Raw genomic sequence first — 24696 nt, 5'->3', positions numbered from 1 at the left:
CAAGGTAAGCCCAAATCAATAAAGTTTAGGGCATATTGGGGAAGAGAGTTTTCCCACAGGTGCGTGGGTTTATGAACATGAGTCCTAGACTTAAATGGAACGTTATGTGCGGAGACCAGTCCTAAAATATCTGAATTGCCAGGGAGGTCTGAGATGTTTAAACATAAAGATGCATTTTAACATGAGGAAATATGAAGAAAGGCTCTCATCAGATAACTTCTACTGGGTAAGTACTAACTACCAATGTAGAAAATGAGATGTTATTGAATAGAAAAGAAAATGGTCACAATTTAGGGACAAAGCTCAGATGGCCACAAAAAACAACATACTGATGGCATTGCTAAGGTAAGAGGATATGGATTTGCAGGAAGTAATTGCTAAGTACATGGCATTTTCTAGTTGTAAGGCAGGGGCCAAGAAACCAAGCAGGGGAGTGTCTTTGGAATTTGGATGGTGGGTATCAGGTCATGAGGCAAGGGTTCCTGTGTATTAGTGAGAATACCATTTATATTCTAGACTAGAAACTCCAACTGCCACATGGAGACTAGTGAAACATTTGAGATTATTGGCACAGATAGTAGTGTCAGGAGGTTTAAGGTATGGGAAAACTGAAAACTCAGGAAGCAGTACCAGTAATAGAAACTCCCATTGCTATGTGGCCAGGCATTTAAGGAAATCAGGTTATTAGGAAAACATATTACATGAAAATTTAAGTCACCAAGGACAATGCAAGGGATGGAGCGAGAAGAAGGCTACAAGTGTGGAACTCAGAGTATTTTTTACATACTGAAGTTCAACAGATGCTAATGAGGAGGATGGGCCGACATTACATAAAAAACATATGACCTTAAAAGAAGAAACGTCACTGAAGAATGAGTGTAGAATCAAGATCTGACTCCAGGAATTTAAAACATTAGGAAAAAGACATCCTTCACTAAAGGAGACTTCAAGAGATCCTCTCTCAATGCAGCATGTCCAGATTTTAATTAAGGCATAGATGTTGAAGTTGTAAGGGAGTTTGTTCATGTTAGGAAAACATATACCATCAAACAACAGTGTGCCCCACTGTTAGTAATTATTTATTCATCCCTGGTCTGCTACTTATTTAGCATGAAATATTTGTCATCAGAAATTACAAACACTATTGGCTGGGCATGGTGGCTCACACCTGTAATCCCAGCACTTTGGGAGGCCAAGGCAGGCACATCACTTGAGTCCAAGAGTTTGAGACCCGCCTGGGCAATATGGTGAAACCCATCTCTACCAAAAATGCAAAATAGCTGGGCATGGTGGCATGTGCCTGTAGTCCCGGCTACTCGGGAGGCTGAGGTGAGAGGATCACTTGAGCCCAGGAAGTGGAGTTTGCGGTGAGCTGAGATCATGCCACTGCATGATAAAGTAAGACGCTGTCTCAAAAAAAAAAAAAAAGAAAAAGAAAGAAAAAAGAAAGAAATTATCAACACTATTTATATAAACACCATGCAAAGGCTCAGAAGTAAATGAATCACACTTTTCTCAAATTAATAAATTAACTATAAAAGAAAAATCATTCCTGTGTGAGGACCCTTGGCAATGAGTTTAAATCTTTATTATCTAAATATTGTTAACTAAATTCTTAAGACATGTTTGTTCTCAGAAACACCTAGAGTATGAAAGTGAAAATTCCCTACATAATTATTCTCAGAAGTGCCAGTTTTTAAGATGGCTAAATTTTCTTTTCTGAATTCTCTCTCCACCAACACCCTTCTGGCATGTCAAGCAGTCACACTTATCATATTTCATTTCCTTCAATATTATCAGTTTCACAGGTTTCACAGAGCTCGCAGGATTCTGCTCACTGGAATTGATTATCAAAATCACCATGATTAAGGTTTTGGTCGAATCCCCTAGTGTTTGGCAACTGAGCCCATCATGGAGCACCCCTGGGTAACAGGGAGGGTGTGGAATAATGTTCCTGAGACCTGGGATGTGCCTTCTTGTTCAAACTCCACCGGAGATTGATTTGCAGCCATCTCCCCATGGCAAGAAATAATTACTACATTAGACCACTCAGATAATAAACCAGAAACCCCGTAGTTCCCTGGTCTCTTCTGTCAAGAAATTTGCTGTGAATAAGGATGAGAGTTTGGCTACAGGTCTTCCACTGCCTGGTCTCATGTTTCATGTTAAAGCAGATCAGTATCAGACTCAAGCTGGCCTGGCCTTACAGCTTCAGGCTCAAAGTGTTTTGAATTAGGGAGCAGTGGCTGTGAAATTATCTACTATAAATATTACATTGTAAAGACTAAACTAGGTTACATTTTATGGCTTTAAATGAGTAGATTTAAAAATAAGTTAATATCTACAAAATTAAGATTATATATTGAAAGTTCTGGTCATAAGAGAGGCTGCAAATATTGCAGCATTGTTCCCTCGGTCTTACAAGTGACAAGAGCCAAAGATTCACAGACTAGTAATTTTCTTCATTCCAGGCAAGAACCAAAATTAGGAGATAAGATTACTAAAGACACCAGAACGCCTCAGAATGTTCTTGGAAGGCTGCCTTAAAAATTCAGGATATATTGGGTACTGTGATGCCTTCCTGTAGTTCAAGCTACTTAGGAGGCTGAGGCAGAAGGATCGCTTGAGCCCAGAAGCTTGAGGCTGTAATACACTATGATTACAGCTGTGAATAGCCATGGAACTCCAGTCTTGGTGACACAACAAGACCCCAATTCTAAAATAAACAAATAAATAAAATTCAGGATACTTACCGCAAAGATAGTAGGTTATCCAAAACCTACTTACGTTTCTAATTAAATTATATGGACTTATCAAAAAACAACAGATGCTGGCAAGGTTGTGGAGAAATAGGAACGCGTTTACACTGTTGGTGGGAATGTAAATTGTGTAACCATTGTGGAAGACGGTGTAGTGATTCCTCAAAGATCTAGAACCAGAAATACCGGTTGACCCAGCAATCCCATTACTGGGTATCTACCCAAAGGAATATAAATCATTCTATTACAAAGATACATGCGTGCGTATGTTCATTGCAGCACTATTCACATTAGCAAATACATGGAATCAACCCACATGCCCATCAACAATAGACTGGATAAAGAAAATGTGGTACACGTACACCATGGAGTACTGTGCAGCTGTAAAAAGGAATGAGATCATGCCCTTTGCAGGGACATAGATGAAGCTGGAAGCCATCATCCTCAGCAAACTAACACAGGAACAGAAAATCAAACACTGCATGTTCTCACTTATAAGTGGGAGCTGAACAAAGAGAACACATGGACACAGAGAGGGGAACGACACACACTGGGGCCTGTCAGGGGGTGGGATCAGAGGAGGGAGAGCATTAGGAAAAATAGCTAATGGATGCTGGGCTTAATACCTAGGTGACAGACTGAGAAGTGCAGCAAACCACCGTAGTACATGTTTACCTATGTAACAAAACTGCACATCCTTCACATGTGACACAGAACTAAAAATTAAATATACATACACACATTTATAATTAGGAATATGTTTACATTTGAAATCAGAATATACAGAACATTTGTGCTATTTGAATAGTCTAATCCCAGTAACCATACGACCCACACACAACCTCTTCTACACAGTTAGCCTCTACTCTAGAGGAAACTATAGTCAGCACAAAGTAGGAAAATTGATTTCTAGGAAACAGGGTGAATATACAACAAAAGTGATAATCTACTCAAAATCCTACTTGTTTTATTTATTGGTAGCATTTTTCTTTAGAGGAGGTTTTACGTTTCTAACATAAGCTCCTACCTGAAGCTTTATAAAAACTCTTTCCCAGGCCCAATACTCTGCTTTGCCTCCACTATTTATAATCTTTGTTAACAAAGCTGAGACTTTTCTGAGACTTCCATAGTGAGATCATCTTGTATTAATTGACAAATGCCACAAAAGTTAGAAAGAAAAGAAGCCAGGACTTGAATTGACTTTTACCCTCAGGTCCCCACTAATTCCCTTTAGATGCCAAGTCACAGTGTCTCTCAGCACTCAATATAAATGCAGTGGGATTTGGGATAAGGCATGAGTATGGATTTAAGTGACCAAAGAAGACTTGGGAAAATAGGTGAGACTTGGGCTGAACTCCAAAGGTGTATAGATCCAGAGAAGAGAGGCTTCCAGGGAGAAAGAAGTACAGCTGCAAGGGCATGGAGCATAATGATGGCAGAATATGCTAGTGACAGCGAGAAACCTGACCTTATTAGAAGACAGAAAGCCATGAATATTCAAGAAAATGTGGTTCAAAGGACAGCTTTTGAAAAACAGATTCTGGAAGACCTTGAAAGCCAAGTGTAGGGTTTGGACTACATTGAGAAGAAGTCATTGAAGGTTCATGAGCAGAGGAGTAACAGGATAAGAATGGTATTTGTGGGAGATTGATCTGGAAGTAGTACATACAGTAGATTTCAGAAATACAAGTCAGAGACCAACAATGGAGAATTCAAAAACTCAAGGACTGTGAAGTCTTCTTCACTATCATGGCTTCAGTGTTTTCAAAGCAACTTACTCCTTCCTGCCTTCCTCTGGGTCTACAGAATCCACCACCAAAAGATTCTATGTGACAAGAGATGCAGTTTCAGAAAATATAGCTACAGCCAAATATTACCTAGGAAACCAAATATAACTAAATGCAAAATGTTACCCCACACTGAGAAATAGCTGTGATATTTGGTTATAGCTGTGTTTATTGTTCATTAAACTTTATATAATAGGAAAATATGCTAAAGTAATCCAAATGCAAATTAAATAAGTTAGATGTCGAGAATACACGTTCTGTGTTGTAGGAACGAGAATAAAGTCTCCAACAGTACTGAGAGTTTGTTTCACTATATTTTCTTATTTTAATATATTCTTTTTGATTTGCCCTGTTCTCAGGAATTTTCATGAGTCGAGGACAATCAGATTGTGTCCACAACATGTATGTTGAGCTGCAGGTCCTTTTCTAAAGCTCGCCTCCCGCAACCTCCACCAGCAGCAGGGCACTGATGTGAGCTCTAACCAGATCACACACTTCAGTGCCAGTGTGAGGGAATCACATGGAAATTTTAGTTAGGGAGAGGAGAAAGAACACTTACTCTTAAGGACAGATAAAATCCAGATGATCCCTCCCTGCCTAAATCCTTTTTTACAGAAACAAAATCATACCCCAAATGTCGAGAATGTAGGTGGAATAAAGGGGCTTTCTGCCAAACATCCATAAAGGCAGACAGATACCTGATCTGTGGCCCAGATAGACACATTTTACCTTTACAGAAATTACAGAAATGCAAGTCTTGCCAACGGACTAAGATGCAACCAAAAGCTCTAACTCCATAAGACATAGAAACACAAGTATTTGGATAGAAAAATCATCTCAGAACAATTGGAAAAAATCCTAAAGAAAATTTATATTTATTTATATTACATATGCATGCACATTCATGCATTTGATTTCACTCATATAAGAATATCTGAGTAAAACTGCAGTTTTAGATTTAGTAGAGGTCTGATTTCAAAGAGCATGTAGTGAATTTACCGGGAAATAATGCCTGAAGTTAGATGTTATTGTTTTCTACCAATGCTCCTGAGAGTTGTTATAGTTTACAAGGTTTGACTGAATCCTCCTGCAGGGAAATACAAATTTTGCAATCCGGGATGTGAAAAAAATCAAGGGAATTTTGTGTTTTACATTTTCAGTATATAACGTATCCAACTTCTTCAATCATATAGTTCTGATTTTGGTCAACATAAAGCTGTGGGATTTGATGACTGACGATAAAGTTCTACTGTCTCACTCGATCTCTAGAGTACTAGACTGTTACAAGAAATCTCATCTTGCGAAATAAACCACAACATCACTTTAGAAGTGAGTGCCACAGAAGAAACTGGGACCAAGAGACTCTTTTTCCTTATTATGCTATAGCGGTCTTTTCCCTCCAACCACGATCCACTGTAAAACCATTTCCCTTTTATATAGATGTATATATGAATGACTGTTCAGAAACAGCAAGGCTTTCTTTGAGAAAGGAGAAGAGCAAGAGTGAAAAGAAATGGAAACATCTTGACATTTTCATTTTTTATCTGAAGAAGGAAATTGCATATTGGGATACTTATTATAATTCCCATATGCCTAAAAGCATTTCTTCTGGCAAGAGAACACCTAGTCCTAATAAAACTGTTAGTGTTCTTTTCATGAAAAGAACGCTAAGATCTTTGCACAACTCAGATGCTGAAAATATGCAAGACTCAGTCATTCAACCAACAAATATATTTTGAACATCTGTTATGTGCGTGATACCATGCATATTCTGAAACAAGGTCATATTAATAATTGATGAAATTAAGCATGTTTTTTCCTACTGCCTTATCCTTTTATGTGTTTTCCACATTTTCAACTGTGAGCTTGTATAATTTCCATATCCAAAAAAAACTCAGTTGAATCAAAGGTACCAATAATGCAAGATTCCTTCATTTCTTCTGTAGGCATGTAGCAAAATCATAAGTACAGACCACTGCCTGGTGATCAAAATAAGGACAGTCAATGGCCATAACACTACAAGGTATAGAAGCACCTCCTCTTTTCTGAAGTCTACATATTCTTTGTTTGAAAACATTTGTTAATTTCACTTGGCAAAGGGACATGAATCAGTGGCAAAAATTCACAAGAAAAGGGTAGGTTGAGAAAATAAACTATAATTCTAAGTAAAGAAAATAATAAGAACCACCGGCTTTCAAGTCAAATCAATGCCTACTTAATCAACCCCTGAGCTTAATCAAGTGTTTTCAGAGGGAATGGAAGTAAAAAGTAATATACATCTGTAATCCCAGCACTTTGTACTGTCTGGCCAACATGGTGAAATCCCATCTCTATTGAAAAAAAGAAAAAAATAAAGCTAGGCATGGTGGCTGGTGCCTGTAATCTCAGCTATTCAGGAGGCTGAGTCAGGAGAATTGTTTGAACCTGGGAGGCAGATGTTGCAGTGAGCCGAGATGGCACCACTGCACTCCAGTCTGGGTGACAGAGCAAGACTCCTTCTCAACAACAACAACAACAACAACAACAACAACAACAACAACAAAAATTAATGTAGACCTCCTAACAGCAGAAACACTCAAATTAAGAAATGCTTGATAGAGACATATTTGCAAGTCTTTAACTAGCTTTGTGCAGCTTCTTGCAACCTTGCAACGTTTTCTTTGGCCAAGAAGGTTATTTGACTACAGAGGGACTATCACTGGACTTGAAGGCTTTTCCCTAAAATAAACGAATAAATAAAACCATTGTAGAATATTTCATACTGCCAGGTCACTCTGGGACTGATGTAAAGCCTCAGAAAACCCTTAGAATTTGCAGCTTGTTATGTCTTCCCCTGCTACCTTCACCCTAATCTCACAGTGCAAAGGTGAAGTCAGGTAAAAAAAGAAATGGCATCAATTTTCAACCTAAACGGAGTAACAAAGACTGGAACTACATCTGACCTGATACAACCAGGAAAACGACAACACGTGAAACAATGGCTCATAAAACACCAGGCATCAGGCAAGGAAAGACAGTGGTTTCTGAAATAGAGAAGATAAACTAAGTGAGATTTAAGACTGCCCCAGCTTACTGCCTGGAGAGAATTTCTGCACCATGGAGCAGGCAGGAATATTCCAACTGGAATCCAGCCAACTCCTGCAGTTATATAGATGGAGCTGAGACTCAGGAGAGACTCTCAGCTGGCTAGAATGCAGAGCTTACATGGAGCTGGAGAAAACAGACCTAAAAGATCACATATTTTATGATTCTATTTATATATATTCCAGAAGAGACAAAAATAACAAATGCTGATACAAATTCAAGCAGCGATGACCTTAAAGAGAAGAACTAACTGGAAGGGGAACAAGAAAAGTTTCTGAGAAGATGAAACTTTCCTTTATCTTAACTGGGGTGTTGGTTACTTGGCTATAAGCATTTGTGATAAAGCATATAAGATCTATGCGTTTTGCTGGATGTAAATTTTGCCACCTTCAAAAAATGACCCCTTTCTTCCCTAAAAAGAAAGCAAAGGAGAAAAATAAATGAAGAGAACAACATTATATTTATTATTTCTATTTTACAAGACAAGGTACAGTAATTCAGATCTTTCTTGTGCCTTTAGATGTGGAAATAACTATAGGAAATTATGTCCATATTGAAAAATATATTGAAATTGCACCTGCATGTGACTAACATGGTAATATAAAAATTGTTTTCTGTGAACCAATAGGCTCTAAGTGGATTATTGCCGTCACCATGAGTAAGTAACTAGCCAAGGACACCAGAAATGAATGGGCTATAATTAAACACAGTAATAAAAATGGTCTACAAATACAGCATGTGGAAGATGGCTGAAATGAAATTATTGAGGCCACAAACTCCAACAGCTTATGATAATCCATGATAAGCTATACGCCCTTGAATTATGGAGACTATTTTTTCTTGAACCATAGGACCAAGTGTCTACTGGGGTTTGTAGAAACCAATGTGTCACCTATGAGTTCTAGCTTATTTTCAGGGAGAGCTGTGAAAAAACAGAGCTGCACACAGTCCTGGCTCTTCCTGAATCGGTTTAGTATTGCACACATATTAATATTAGCCCTGGTATAGCTTGAGGATACTCCAAATCATCCCTTCTTAATACTGATGGAACTTAAAAGCAAGTGTGATTCCCATGGGCAACAAGCTACAACCCACATCTATATAACTGTTCCTAAGAGTACCACTAGCTTCATTCTGCTCTTAGAAGACCCTGGGTTTCCTTGCTATCTTCTGACTTCCCTTTGGCTCTGTGGAATATCTGTGAGCCCAAGAATAAAAACAGATGCAGAGAAATAACCTTTGGTGCTGCCACTCCTGATGTTTCTTTTGCATCTGTCTCACCTTCTGGGTCCTGACTATCATGGAGCTATGCTGCCCCTCTCAGCCTGACTGACTTCTCAGGACTCAGCCTCCTGCCTGCTTAGATGTACCAAACCTGCAAAATGGCACTTATTTGCTGGAGATTCTGATTTTGTTCCCTGAGCAAATCAGTCCTACTTTAAAAGCCCTCATTTAAAGTGAATAAAATAAAACAGCATTCTCTCCGAAAGAACAACACAAATACTAGAAATTACAGTATAATTGATGCTAACAAGAGTCGTTAAGCTCTGTGGCTAACGTGAATCTAAATCCCTATGAATTCAGATGAATTTTCATCAAGAAACTTTCCCTGAGGCATTAAGAAGACACTGGTAGTCAGGAGCCCAGACTTTGCAGTCAGACGAACATAACTCTGAATCTTTGTTCCCCAACCTAATAGTTTTGTCACCTTGAGCAAATCACTTGACTTTGCTGTCTTAGTTCTCTCATCTATGAAACTGGTATCACAATCGCATCTACTTTTAGGGTTGCTGTGGGGTTTCAATGACCATGAATTCAGCACGTTGGGGCATACTCTTAAGTGGTTAAAAAAAAGGTAATTGTGTATGAAAGAGGTATTCAAGGTAAAAAAAAATGAAACCAAATATAAATTAATAAAAATTATTCAAAATGTACAGCAAAAGTTAGGGGGAAAAAATCATGTGTCTTTTCAATGTTATATAAGGACACTGTTTAATAGGCCCACCCAAGAAACGTTTAGCTCTATGGGAGAAGTACCTGTGTCTGGCACTGACACTTATTGTTAGCGGGGGCCCAGAATACAGAAGATGCCCTCTGAACTTGTAGGTTTTTGTTCAGCACAGATGTTCAGTAGAAAAGATAACACCAAAGGTTAAGATATTTTTGCTTTGTAGGACATTTACCACTTTTAAATCTATCCTAAATTTGTATTTTAATATTCTTAAGGCCTGTAAATATCCAGTTCTTCAAATAGTCTTTTGTCATCTTATTGTTTACACTGTTAACCATCTTGTTTCTCTCGTTATGGAGTTAAATAAATTTGACACACATTCACTCTACATTTGCATGAGTGTTTTGTTAAGTTTAAAATAATTATATTTGTATGAGTCATCTTTTTAACTTTTTGAAAGTAATATCGAAGAGTAGCCAACAGTTCTGTAGGGCCATTATGTGCCATATCTCCTAAACTTCACCACTACACATTCAATTTATTATTATTCAATTTATGTTTGTCAAATTTATTCTTACAAGATAGGACCTGCAAAATGTCTGCATTTTGGAAGCACAGTAATTATCACGTCCAAGGTAACATAGATATTAAGGGAAGGAGTCAAGATTTGAACACAGGCCACCCCATTACACATTAGAGGTCTCATCTACCATGCTATATGACATATGTTGGAATTGAAATAAAGCAAACACATAAAAATCAGAAGATCTAGGTCAATAGAGAATGAAAATATAAACAGTTGGGAGTATGCGCAAGATACTCTAATTCTATAATGGCTAAAGATATTTTAATTCTTTTTTTTTTTTAATTTAATTTTATTTTTGTGTTACTTTTCTTTTTTTTTTTATTTTTTTTTATTATACTTTAAGTTCTAGGGTACATGTGCATAACGTGCAGGTTTGTTACATATGTATACTTATGCCATGTTGGTGTGCTGCACCCATCAACTCGTCAGCACCCATCAATTCATCATTTATATCATGTATAACTCCCCAGTGCAATCCCTCCCTCCTCCCCCCTCCCCCCTCCCCATGATAGGCCCCAGTGCGTGATGTTCCCCTTCCCGAGTCCAAGTGATGTCATTGTTCAGTTCCCACCTATGAGTGAGAACATGCGGTGTTTGGTTTTCTCTTCTTGTGATAGTTTGCTAAGAATGATGGTTTCCAGCTGCATCCATGTCCCTACAAAGGACGCAAACTCATCCTTTTTTATGGCTGCATAGTATTCCATGGTGTATATGTGCCACATTTTCTTAATCCAGTCTGTCACAGATGGACATTTGGGTTGATTCCAAGTCTTTGCTATTGTGAATAGTGCCGCAATAAACATACGTGTGCATGTGTCTTTGTAGTAGAATAATTTATAATCCTTTGGGTATATACCCAGTAGTGGGATGGCTGGGTCATATGGTACATCTAGTTCTAGATCCTTGAGGAATTGCCATACTGTTTTCCATAATGGTTGAACTAGTTTACAATCCCACCAACAGTGTAAAAGTGTTCCTATTTCTCCACATCCTCTCCAACACCTGTTGTTTCCTGACTTCTTAATGATTGCCATTCTAACTGGTGTGAGATGGTATCTCATTGTGGTTTTGATTTGCATTTCTCTGATGGCGAGTGACGATGAGCATTGCCAAGACAATCCTAAGTCAAAAGGACAAAGCTGGAGGCGTCACGCTACCTGACTTCAAACTATACTACAAGGCTACAGTAACCAAAACAGCATGGTACTGGTACCAAAACAGAGATATAGACCAATGGAACAGAACAGAGTCCTCAGAAATAATACCGCACATCTACAGCCATCTGATCTTTGACAAACCTGAGAGAAACAAGAAATGGGGAAAGGATTCCCTATTTAATAAATGGTGCTGGGAAAATTGGCTAGCCATAAGTAGAAAGCTGAAACTGGATCCTTTCCTTACCCCTTATACGAAGATTAATTCAAGATGGATTAGAGACTTAAATGTTAGACCTAATACCATAAAAACCCTAGAAGAAAATCTAGGTAGTACCATTCAGGACATAGGCATGGGCAAGGACTTCATGTCTAAAACACCAAAAGCAACGGCAGCAAAAGCCAAAATTGACAAATGGGATCTAATTAAACTAAAGAGCTTTTGCACAGCAAAAGAAACTACCATCAGAGTGAATAGGCAACCTACAGAATGGGAGAAAATTTTTGCAACCTACTCATCTGACAAAGGGCTAATATCCAGAATCTACAAAGAACTCAAACAAATATACGAGAAAAAAACAAACAACCCCATCAAAAAGTGGGGAAAGGATATGAACAGACATTTCTCAAAAGAAGATATTCATACAGCCAACAGACACATGAAAAGATATTTTAATTCTAAATGGCCTCATCTGAGTGTTAAGAAGGCACACCCAAAATGTTCTGAATTCCACAATATGATACAATTAATCATCCAGAACACAATTTCCCTTTTCCAGTTCTATGTTTTTATGCAATGTGATTGTCTGTGAAGACTTGCCCACATGGAATTAAGCATCCTAGTCTAACAGTACAGATGTTAAACTGCGATTTCTAATAGTGACTAAGTGGCAGCAAATCGAATAAGAATGTGAACTTTTATGTCACACAAACCTGGGACCAAATCCTCAATCAGCTATATTCTAATGGTGTGATCTCAGTTTTGTCATAATTAAAATCAGGAATATCATACTACAATATTTTCTTAAAAATTTGGGGATGATTAAAAGGATGATATCCTTACAAAGGTCCTAGTAGAGTGTCAGGACCATGATAAGGACTTAACAGCTGTCAAATATTATAATTAGCTACAATAAAATCTACCACTAATCCTATTTACCAAATACCTATTACACTCCTTATGCTATACCAACGTTTCAGGAAGCTAAGTGAACAATTCAACTTCACAGATAGATTCAGGAGTGGCATTTAAAGCAGTTTGATTCTAGAGCCAATTAAATTAATGACTATGCTCTGATTTCTTTTATCATTTAATAAGTTATACGCATTACAAATCAACCTTTTAAAAATCGGATTCTTTATAAATAAATTTTCAAGATCGATATCTACCAATGACTCGATGAAACAAATCAAGATTTGAGCTCTGTGAGGCCTACATTTAGGACCCTGCAATGATTTCAACATAACGTTAACAGTGGCTGCAGCATATTTCTCCCTGCTTGCCTGCTGGACGCTACCTTTCCTTTGCAGCCCTCTTCCATATCATGTTTGCTTTGAACGTACTTATAAATTTTTCAAGGCGGCCAGCTGCGGTGGCTCACACCTGTAATCCCAGCACTTTGGGAGGCTGAGGCAGGCAGATCAGGAGGTCAGGAGTTCGAGATCAGCCTGGCCAACAAGATGAAACACCGTCTCTACTAAATATATAAAAATTAGCTGGATGTGGTGGTAGTGCACACCTGTAATCCCAGCTACTCAGGAGACTGAGGCAAGAGAATCACTTGAACCCAAGAGGCGGAGGTTGCAGTGAGCCAAGATTGCACCATTGCACTCTAGCCTGGGCAACAGAGAGAGACTGTCTCAAAAAAAATTTTTTTTTCAAGCCTCATTTTCAATGAAAACTATCCTAAAAGCAGCTGCTCTTGGTAGAGTCTCAACCCTGGGGTAGTTGCCATTACTCCACCTTATGACTCCTTACTACACACCGTTCATGTTTCTACTGAAGCACCTTCATACGCATCTTTCCCCATTAGACTAGAAGGTGTTTGAGAACAAAACTCTCTTATTCATGATGATATCTGCAAATAAGAAATGTTTGGTGAGTGAATTCATCAATAAACGATAAAGTGCATTCTGAGCAACAAACAATTGTTTTACAAGTGAACTTCTCACATATGGCCTATTCACTGGGCAGGCAGTCTGAAAACAAAGGCAGGGAATGAACACATAACCAAAAACATGGATGTACTATACTCTGATCTCCTTAAGAATTAATGGTATACCAATAGGTCTGGAACAACAGAGGTTCATAACAACACAAGTTCTTAACATCATGTCTGTGTACCTATACGGACCCAAGAGACAGAATTAGTAAACACGTCTGTCCCCTTCTTTGCACACTAAGTTATGCATACATTGCTGATTGTTTCTGAAGCTTTGAATGGGAAATGTGTTTTTAACAGATTTAATCAATACACCAACCTACATTAAAAAATAAACCCACACAATAAATAAAAAGCAAAAGGTCAATCAATAGCCAACAGTGCAGCTTAACAGCCACTCCTGCAGAAAACTGTCTGAAAAAGGCGCTTTACACTCCACTATCGGCACGATCCACAGCTGCTTGCTATTGATTTGTTGCAAGCAAAGAACATCTATTATCACATGCCGGTGTGAACCTAGCAATTTCTCCAACAGGCAGCCTGCAATATGTGACTAGCAATGTAGCACAGGGTGGCCGGCTCCTAAGGGTGGGCTGAGGACCCATGTTCATTCCCTTTACTTCACCCCACAAAGCCATGATGAGCATCCGCTTCCTAAACTCAGGAACTTGATGTGTGTTAAGGACTCATGTGCTGAAGACTGTCCTATATGTGCTTCTACAGGGCACAAGAAGCAATAACGAGACCCCCAAATTACATGACACTCAAAACAGTTGTCATGTACATGGTAAAAGGCAACAATGCTATTAAGGATAGGTATGAAATGTTTAAAACTGCTATTTTTACAAAGTCCATGTACAACCCTTTTGTACATGTGTGGGTGCATTCAGGAGGGTTCTATTCTACACAATATTTTTCGATGTTGTGAAGGAAAGAAAAACTCAACGGCAGGCTGACAATGACAGTGATATCACCACAAAATATGGGAAGGAGATTCTGGATTTGCCTGGTGCTGCCATGGCTACAACATGCTAGAATTTCCCAGGTTCTCAGTCCTGATTTAAAATACTAATAAGAACCCAATATCAAAATAGAATATTCCCATAAGAACCTTGGTGAGGTTCCATTTCTTTCGTTGTTCTTAAAATGTAGTCCAAGACAGCTTTTATTAAGTTGATTTTCAGGTGGTGCTCACCCTCTGAATAGCCAACTCTCTCAATTTTAAATGTTTCACAAGAACTGAAGATTATCTTGGAAAATGTTACTTATGTGTTCTTCCACAGATCATACTGATTTCTACATTAACTCAAAATTTCTTCTGGGATGATTAGATTGTAGAATCAAAACAGCCCTAAAAGTCAACCCCAAAGAAACTCCCTGTGACTTTACCATTACGTAACATTGTGGAAGGTCATATCTAAAACTATGTAAGAAAATTAGCAAATCAATTACACTTGGGTTTCCAATCAGAGGATTTTTGTTTCCTAACCCCACACAAGGGAATCACACTTATACAAGACAATCAGCTCTAAAGACTATCAGCTTTGCACAGCTATGTTTCTAAGAGTGAAACTGAAATTCACCCCACTGCCTCCATCAACCCACCAGGGTCACACAAATAAAGAAATACAGTGAAAACATCCAGGCTTGGCCTACTCACACTAAATGAGACTAAGTTTTAAAATGTACACTCTACTCATAGAAGCAATATCTATGTAACAGCACATTAAAATTGTCAGGCAAATGTATTCGGTAAATAGGCGAGAAAAACATAAAGGTCGTAAAAGAACCAATGCTAGGAAAAAGCAACACCCTAAAATGTAGACATTTTTAGAGCCTTACAAGTCATGCCTAGATATGATTAACGTTTTTACACATGATGAAATAAGTACCTTTTTTTGGAAAATATAAGACCTAGCTATTTCCCTGTTGAGTAAGTTTCAGTTTTTGGATACACGGTAACAAACTGAAGTGTTTTCATGTTCATTAATTGAGGATCAATCTGTTGCCCTGAGAAACAGCTCCTGGAAAATGAGATATCCTAACCTTTCTTTTTCCCCACAAAATGCTTTTTGCAATTAAATTTGATCTCTAACCTATTTGCATGGTCCTATGATAGCATTTAAATGGATACAATTTGAGCTATATGCAACATTCTATAGAACATTCTCTTTGCAGGAATTAATTAGGTAAAGGACAGGTTTCCTTGATGGCACTCGACTTTTAATGCCGTGATCCATTTCTGTTATTTAGGTCAAAGACAGGCCACTTGTGGCAGGCATGTTACCAAAGCAATTGTTAATGACCTCTGTGCTCTTCCATATAAGACCCATTTTCTAATTTTCTTTATATTCCTTCTTGTCATTATTCTTCCTCCTCCATGAACTTGTATCTTCTTTCTTTGCAATTTCCCCCACTGCTCTTTGCTGATGATAAGCATGAGCCTATTCAAGTCTGCTGGTGACAGTGAAGGTTGATACTTGAATCCTGATACAGGATACAACACCAAAAATTTATCAACAAAGGTAAGCACATAGAATATCATACAGGGAACTTCATTTTGAAGATGTTTATGAGATGAAAGAGCCAATTATAATTCTAAGGGTCAAGACTGATATAGAAAGCAATGGCCTATGATATAGTGAGACTGCTTATTCTAGGTAGAACAAACTGGCTTTGATGCTAGTTCCAAAAGAGAAGGTCTTCCAGATACCTTGAACACCAATTATTGGAAACAGAAACGTCCAATGTAATAATTTTAAGCAATCCACCATTCTGCTATATTTGGTTGGATTTCATTAAAAGCTTATATTCAAACTTCACAGTCACATCCTTTATGTCTTAACTTTATATATTTATCACACTCCACAATTAAGATGTGTACCTCCCTGTAATCCCAGCACTTTGAGAGGCCAAGGAGGGCGGATCACGAGGTCAGTAGTTCGAGACCAGCCTGGCCAACATGGTGAAACCCCATCTCTACTAAAAAATACCAAAAAATTAGCTGAGCATAGTGGCGGGCACCTGTAATTCCAGCTACTTGGGAGGCTGAGACGGGAGAATCGCTTGAAGCTGGGCGGTGGAGGTTGCAGTGAGCCGAGACTGCGACACTGCACTCCAGCCCGGACAACAGCAGAGTAAGACTCTGTCTCAAAAAAAAAAAAAAGATGTGTACTTCATCATTTGCATATATCTATCCAATCACAGAAGCCATGGTCCAATCTCCAGATGGGGGACTAGGCAAGTAGCTCCTGTTAGAGATGCAGGTTCCCAAGTCTGCTACAATGAAAAGATTTAGCTGCATTGTTAAAGAATAAAATTCAAAATGTATTGTCCTAAACCTAGATTTACTAGAAATATTTCTGAACTATGATAAACTGTTGTCACAAAGGAAAGCTGACATTTTCCCAATGTAAGTTCTAGTGCTTCATTATATCCCAACAAATTCCCCAAGTCGGACAATGTAATACTCCACATCCCAGACTGAGACATAATCTGCTCTTGATAAAACCAGAAACAGTCACAGAATGCTAGAAAGAATCCTTCCTGAGTTGTACTAGAAAATAATGCCTGGCATTGGGTGACAGACAGGAACTTGTCAAAGATAGAAAAAGACATACCTACCTTCTGAAGATTGTACATGTTCACCATGTTAGGATAACTTACCTTTATACCTGTTCTGTGTGGAGAGTCTCTTCATGACCATTTTCAACCCAGAGTGGGATGTATGTGTGACAAGAAATAAACTTGTGAGGATAAAGAAGCATTATGCCACCATTTAGAGAAAAAAGCCTTCCTAGTGAGTGCTATACAGACAAATTGGAGGAAAAAGAAAGACCATGTCGTATAATTCCTCAGGTTTATAACTACCTGTTTAAGAGTGAAACAGTATTTCCACATCATAAGTATGGCAACGTGACTTTCAATAATACCAAAAGACTTGGTAAGAGCAATCTTATGCCAAAACTTTCTCCAGACGTTGTATCCTTCACATGACAGATACAGAGGCATATGCTTATGTAATTAGATGAATGTGTATTACATAATTTTCTCTCTATATTGCCAACTTCTCCACTTGTTTCTCCTCAGTGTACCTTAAGAGAATGAAAGAGCATATGGGACCAAAACTACTAAGAAAAATGGAAAAAAGAATAACAACAGACAGCTGCACACAGATAATAAGCTGAGAAATAAAGAATCAAGAAAACCACATAGATCTGGGGGGCATAGCATTATAATTGGTGTCTGCTCCCATGTGGCCACACCATAATGTGACTTTACTATTTTTTCAGATAATGTCATACATCATTTTCCTAAAACCAAGAGGTCAAATGAGTCTGGATTATAAAACCAAGGCTGCATTTAGAAAGTCAGAAGGTTAGTAGGACCCACTAAGTCAGGGATTTTCAACAAATCACTTAGACATAGTTATTCAGAAATTTCAAGTGTATGCTCATCTTTACTATGGCCACATCAAGAAAACAACATGAGAAAGAAGTGGAGACACAGGTTATAGATGCCCACAGCATCGAAGTGTCTTTACCACCAGTGCTAGAAGCACCTTCATGAAGTCAGAACTAAACCCATGAACCAGAAGCATCACTAGTGGACACAATTAACAATCATAAGACTCTCTTCCAATAAAAACCAAATACACAATATATATACATATATATATATATATGCACACACACACTCACAAAATAGAAAATACATACATACATGTATATACACACACATATATATATACACACACAAACATACAGAATAGCTATGAGTATATAAACCAAACAGATACTAATAAACTTAGTCAGAGAGAATTTCTGCCCTATACCTGAAAGATACCCAAGAATGCTTTAAGCTTTGCTAATTGTAAAAAGTAAACTCTTGAATATCTTTGTCATTTGGAAGGCCTAAGAAATTCAGAGAACTCAAACCTTTTGAGAAAACAGCTGTACCCTTTAAATAGCCTCAACATTCTAGGCAATGCAAAAGGAAAGAGTCTCAAAATTATTAACCAATTTGGAGTTAAATTCAGTAAGATAAGGTGATTTAATTCATGAAGACCTGAAGCCCTTACAACAAAAATATTGCTTAAATTGGTTTTGCTGCTGTGGTTATTGTTTGTCAGTCGCTATTCTAATCTAAAGAAAACACACAGGGAGTAAGCAAGTGGGAGAACATTTAGGGTTGTTAAGCAAGACACATCTCTTCACTCGTCTCATAAGAACACTAGTCATTTATTTACTTCCCAAGTTCCTGGAGGAGAGAATTACTTATGAATCTTTCAGAAGAGTCATCCTTTTATATATTGTCCCTTAAGATTCTCAAAATCTCTGAACACCTTGACAAAGTTCCAGTATGAAAGGCTGCTGTACTTACGATCATTGCACTGGTTTCCGGAATATGAGGTCATAGAACAATCACAGGTGAAGCCCTCCCACTGTTGCATGCAGACCCCCTGGTTGGCACATGAATCTTCCTGGCAGGTGGTACTGGGTCCTAGTGATGCACAAGAAGAGGGGGGAAAAAAGAAAAAGGAGAGAGAGAAGAAATGTTAAAAATTAGATTCAAAGAAATGACCTGAATTTACCATTCTCATGCCCCCAAACATTTGAAGACACAGCACCAAAATTGTCAACTCAATCTCATGCAACAAAAACTCAGTATATACAAAAGATGACGGAAATACACACTTAGCCACAAACTATCAACAGTTACACACAGAAGGGAGAGGGCTGAACACACTGTTCTCCTTTGGGTTGACTTTGCAAAATAGCTTCATCTCTACCTTTCAACTAGAAAGATATCTCATTTGGATTATAGTCTTTTTAATGTAGAATGCTAATGCAGAAAAAAAATTGATTCCCATGATTCTTATAAATTAAGGCACAATGTTTTTTTAATCCTGAAACCAAAAGTCCCTATGTCTACCTTGTGACATAAAAAAGATGTTTAATGATATTGATAATGATGAAAAGAAGGAGAAGAAGGAGGATTTAGCAGCCAGCATGTGTTGATGTTTTGTAGGAGGGGAGTACTGGGTACTAAACATTTACATTATTTACATTATCTCGCTGAGCTTTCTAGGTAATCTAAGAGTTAAGTAATTATGATTACCTCCAATTTACAGATTTTAAAAAACTGAGCTCAGGAAGGCACGGTAATTTACTCAAGGTCACATATTTGGTAATTGAAGGATGCTGATGTCTAACTTAGGTAAACTAACTCTAAAACCCATGCTGTCGACTATACCAGTGGTTCTTAACGTGTAGTTCTCAGGAACGTGTCAGGAATGCAAACACTTGGAGCTCATCCCAGACCCACTGAATTAGAAACTTTTGCAGGGAGGCATACATCTGTTTTTATAAGCTTCCAGAACATTCGAATGCAGTCTGAAGTTTGAGAGCCATTGCACTACAGCACACTGCTGCTCCAGGTATTCTAAAAATGGATTCTTTTGTTGTTGTTGTCGAGACACTCTCACTCTGTTGCCAGGCTGGAGTGCAGTGGCACCATCTCGGCTCACTGCAATCTCCACCTCCCGGCTTCAAGCTATTCTCCTGCCTCAGCCTCCCGAGTAGCTGGGATTACAGGCATACACCACTACACTCAGCTAATTTTTTTTTATTTTTAGTAGAGACAGGGTTTCACCATGTTGGCCAGGATGGTCTCGATTTCCTGACCTCGTGATCCGCCTGCCTCGGCCTCCCAAAGTGCTGGGATTACAGGATTGAACCACTGCACCCGGTTAAAAACAAATTCTCTTAAATGGAGTGTACGTGCGCTGGAGCATGCAAAAGAGAATCATTTGTGCTATAGAAAGAAAATATTGGAAATTGTGTTTCTTTTAATTAATTCTAAATTATTTCTATTTCTGTGTGTCTTTCATATGTTAATATATAAGAATAATAGTACATGTATATAATTTATAAATAAGTTTACTTATTTTGAAGGTATTCTCAAAATCTTTCACTGATATGAGCGGGGCATTAAAATTTTTTGATGATCTGTCTCTTACAGATTGCCATTAAACTCTCTCTTTTGGTCAGCTTGGCACTTCTCTTCAACCATTCTCTCTCTTTTCTGATATTTCCTGCCTTAACTTTGGGATTAAAGATAAATCTATACCTTTAGGAGTATCTGGACTCACAGGAAATATCTTAATATTCAGGATAACTCCATGAATTTCCCAGAGAATCTCAGCAAAGGAAATGAGCCCTTTGACTCACCAAATATATGTCAGGAACTAATGCATAAAAGCATATCACAGAGTAAAACATATAACCATTGCAATAACAGCATATTTCACAGTTTCTAACCTAAGTCTCACAAAAGCAAGAATATTGAAATAAAAGAACACAGGGTCCTAAAGATGCATGTTCAAAAGAGATGCACGACTACAAAGGGTTCGTCTTCTGGGTGGCAAGGCGTTTTGCATTTATTCATGAAGGGTGGAAGCAAGGCAGGCCATCACTCATAATACAATGTTATGAGGACATGACATAAGAAAGTTCAAAACAATTACTAACGCTGGGGTTACAGCACTGCTGCTGGGTTTCTGTAGCTCCTATTGGCCATGTGGTTGCCCCATGTAGAGATGAAAGGAGGTACGTGGTCATGTTCTCAGTGGGTCTTAAACTTGAGCATTGTGTTATACAAGTTTCATTAACAATGGTAAATCAGGACAGCTTCTTTCAAAGGATAAAAGCTTCTGAGAAGTCCACAGGGGCTCCCTGGCCAAACAACTCTCACCATACAATTGGTTAGTAATTCAATTGTACTCGATAATCAGGAACACATGGAAGGTTTTACTGTAAATGGCAGTAAAACAGCAAAAACTCTGGGAAAACACAATAATTCTTTGAATGTTGATTGAATCTAAAGATGAAGCCTTTTCCATGTCTTTTGCCTTCCCTCTAACTGCCAAATTTTAACCATTTTCTAAGGACCAGCCTGAATGCCTTCTTCAAATGAAACATTAGTCAATAACTTCAAACAATAATTCTCCCACTTTTGTGTGGCCATAGCAATTTTTATCTGCATCGTTAATTTTTGTATACAATATTCAATTTAGCACTTTATTACACATTGCACTGTCTTCTCATATGATCCTCTAATTGCTTTATGTTTTTACTATTTTATCATCAAAAGTTTGAAAGGTGCTTGCTATTAGAAATCAGGTAATATTCTCTGGTTAGGTCCTCGTGGCACTAAGTCTATCGTGCAGGTGCAGAAACAGTGTATCAGTAAATGTTGGGGTGATCTGAATTGTAACTACCCTTCATTTGCTGTACCATGATTCCAAAACCTGAATGTAGGAGCATGTCTCCACTCTGCAAAGTGAGTAATCTTTTCCGTTTGTCAAAAGCTCATCAGGTACCAAATACAGGGCGGGGATTATAGGTTATTTATTAATTCCACCAAATTTGCTTCACTTGCATTAAGGGGCAAAGGCCATGTAGAATCAGATAGTACTGGAAGACTGACTACATTGTAAGCATTCAAGAACAACAGTATTGTCACTAAGGACTTAACAGAACTTTCAACTTCTCATCAACCTGGAACAAACCTTGAACTTCCTTTCAAGATTGAGCTCCTAAGAGCCCCTGCCTCCTTCCCCAATCTTATTTCTTACTATATGTCCCTAGCTCATAGTGCTACAGCCCTCTCCTGCTTTTAATTCCTAACACAATGATTCCCAGAGTGTTGCTCCTAAACCAGCAGCAACTGCATCTCCTGGAAGCTTATGAGAAAAACACACTTTAAGGCTGTACCCAGACCTACTGACTGGGGGCAGAATTGAGAAATGTGCGTTGTAACAAGCCCTCCGGGTGGTTCAGATGTCTGCTCATATTCCCGGACCACTGCTTTAACACTTCATGCCCACCCCTACCTTCAAGTTCCTTTGTTCTTTTTGCTGGACCCATGGCCTTAATTGTGTTTTCTCCAGATTCAAATTTCATTTTTATTCTTCAAGTTTCAGCTCAAAATGAGCTTTCTCCAAACTATCCTACTGAAGGAAGCCCCCATTAGCAGGACATTTACTCTTCATCATGTTTCCCTATTTACTTAACTCATAACAATTACGTGGCCTGTAATTATATTAATTTCTTTTTAATTGAAATAGTTGTTTATATTTACGGGATACAATGTTACATTTTAATATATGTTTACACATGGAATGGTTAAATCAAGCTAATTAACAAATCAATCACCTCACAATCTTAGCACTTTTTTGTGGTGAAAACATTTAACATCTATTCTTCTAACGATTTTGAAATTTAAAATACATTATTATTTGTTGTAGTCACCATTCTATGCAATAGACTGCCAAAGCCTATTCCTCTTTTGTAATTGAAACTTTGTACCCATGGATCAACATCTCTTATTTTTCCATCCATCCCCTCCCCCAGTCTCCTATAGTCACTATTCTGTTCTCTACTTCTATGAGTTCAAATTTCTTAGATTCCACATATAAGTGAGATCATGTGGTATCTGTCTTTTTGTGTCTGCCTTATTTCACTTGGCATAATATCCTCCAAGTTCATCCATGTTGTTGTAAATGAGAGAGAATTTCCCACTTTTTTTTTTTTTTTTTTAGATGGAGTCTTGCTCTGTCGCCAGGTTGGAGTGCAGTGGCACAATCTCGGCTCACTGCAACCTCTGCCACGTGGGTTCAAGCGATTTTCCCGCCTCAGCCTCCCCAGTAGCTGGGACTACAGGCACACGCCACCATGCCTGGCTAAGTTTTGTATTTTTAGTAAAGATGGGGTTTCATCATGTTGGCCAGGATGGTCTCAATCTCTTGACCTCGTGATCCACCCGCCTCGGCCTCCTAAAGTGCTGGGATTCAGGCAGGAGCCACTGCACCTGGCCTTCCCACTTTTTTAAAGACCTAATAAAACAATCTGTTAAGGGGCTATTGTCTAAAATATATAAGAAATTCAAACAACTCGTAATAAGAAAACAAATAGCCCAATCAAAAAATGAGCAAAGGCATTGCATCATGTACATATACTACGTCTTCTTTATCCATTCATCTGAGAATGAACACCCAGGTTCCTTCTAATTCTTAGATATTGTGAATAATGCTCCAATGAACATGGGAGTGCAGATATCTCTTTGGTGTACTGCCTTCAATTCTTTTGGATTGAAACCCAGAAGCAGGATTGCTGAATCATATGGTAATTCTATTTTTAGTTTTCTGAGGAAACTCCATTCTGTTTTCCATAATGGTTATGTTAATTTACATTCCACCAACAATGCACAAGTGTTCCCTGTTCCCCACGCCTTTGCCAATACTTGTTTTTTTTTGTTTGTTTGTTTTTGTTTTTTTGTCTTTTTGATAACAGGTATTCTAATAGGTGCGAGGTGATATCTCATTGTGGTTTTAATTTGCATTTTCCCAAAGATGAGTGACGTTGAGCATTTTTTCATATATCTGTTGGCCATTTGCACGTCTTCTTTTAAGTATCTAGTTAGATTCTTTGTTCATTTTTTGATTGGGGTATTTGTTTTCTTATTGAGTTGTTTGCATCTCATATATTTCGGATAACAGCACCTTATCAGATATATGCTTTACAAATATTTTCTCCCAATCTATGGGTTATTTCTTCACTCAATTGTTTTCTTGATGTGCAGAAGCTTTCTAGTTTCATGCAATCTCATTTGTTTATGTTGCCTATATTTTGAACTCACATCCAAGAAATCCTTGCCCAGAAACAATGTAATGGAGCACTTCCGGTATGTTTTCTTCTAGTAGTTTTATAGTTTCAGGTCTAACATTTGAATCTTTAATATATTTTGAGATGATTTTTGTATATGGTATAAAAAGGGGTCCAATTTTATTTTTCTGCATGTAAATATCTATTTTGTCCAATACCATTTATTGTATCCTTTCTCCATTGTATACTTATGGCACCTTTGTTTAAAAAAAAAACAGTTAACCATAATGCATAGGTTTATTTTGGGGGTCTCTATCCTGTTCCACTGGTCAATGTGTCTGGTTTTTGTCAGTACTATTAAGTTCCTCACTGTCTTTCAAATCCTAGTGGACCGTAAGCCTCTCAAGGGCAGAAGCCTTGTCTGCCTTGGTCGCCTTTACAACTCTAATTTCTGATATTGTATTTGGTATGGCGTGAGGGCTCTATTCAAAATATGCAAAACACTATTGAATAAAAGAAAGAACTAAATAACAAAGAAAAAATAAA

At 38.0% G+C, this 24696-nt stretch overlaps 1 protein-coding gene across 5 annotated transcripts in view; it reads right to left on the bottom strand.

Annotated features, from left to right (window-relative positions):
* The window catches only part of NRXN3 (neurexin 3), a 1636170-nt gene that overhangs the window by 857673 nt on the left and 753801 nt on the right, over positions 1-24696 (bottom strand). For all 5 annotated transcript variants that reach the window (XM_030931539.1, XM_030931540.1, XM_030931537.1 and 2 more), the window contains one exon: positions 18866-18985. In XM_030931539.1, the coding sequence (XP_030787399.1) occupies positions 18866-18985 (120 nt within the window). The remainder of the gene's footprint in view (positions 1-18865; positions 18986-24696) is intronic.

This window comes from Rhinopithecus roxellana, chromosome 5 (genome assembly GCF_007565055.1).
Source record: "Rhinopithecus roxellana isolate Shanxi Qingling chromosome 5, ASM756505v1, whole genome shotgun sequence".
In the NCBI taxonomy this organism is placed as follows: Eukaryota; Metazoa; Chordata; class Mammalia; order Primates; family Cercopithecidae; genus Rhinopithecus; species Rhinopithecus roxellana.
This window is presented reverse-complemented; position numbering and strand designations above follow the sequence as displayed.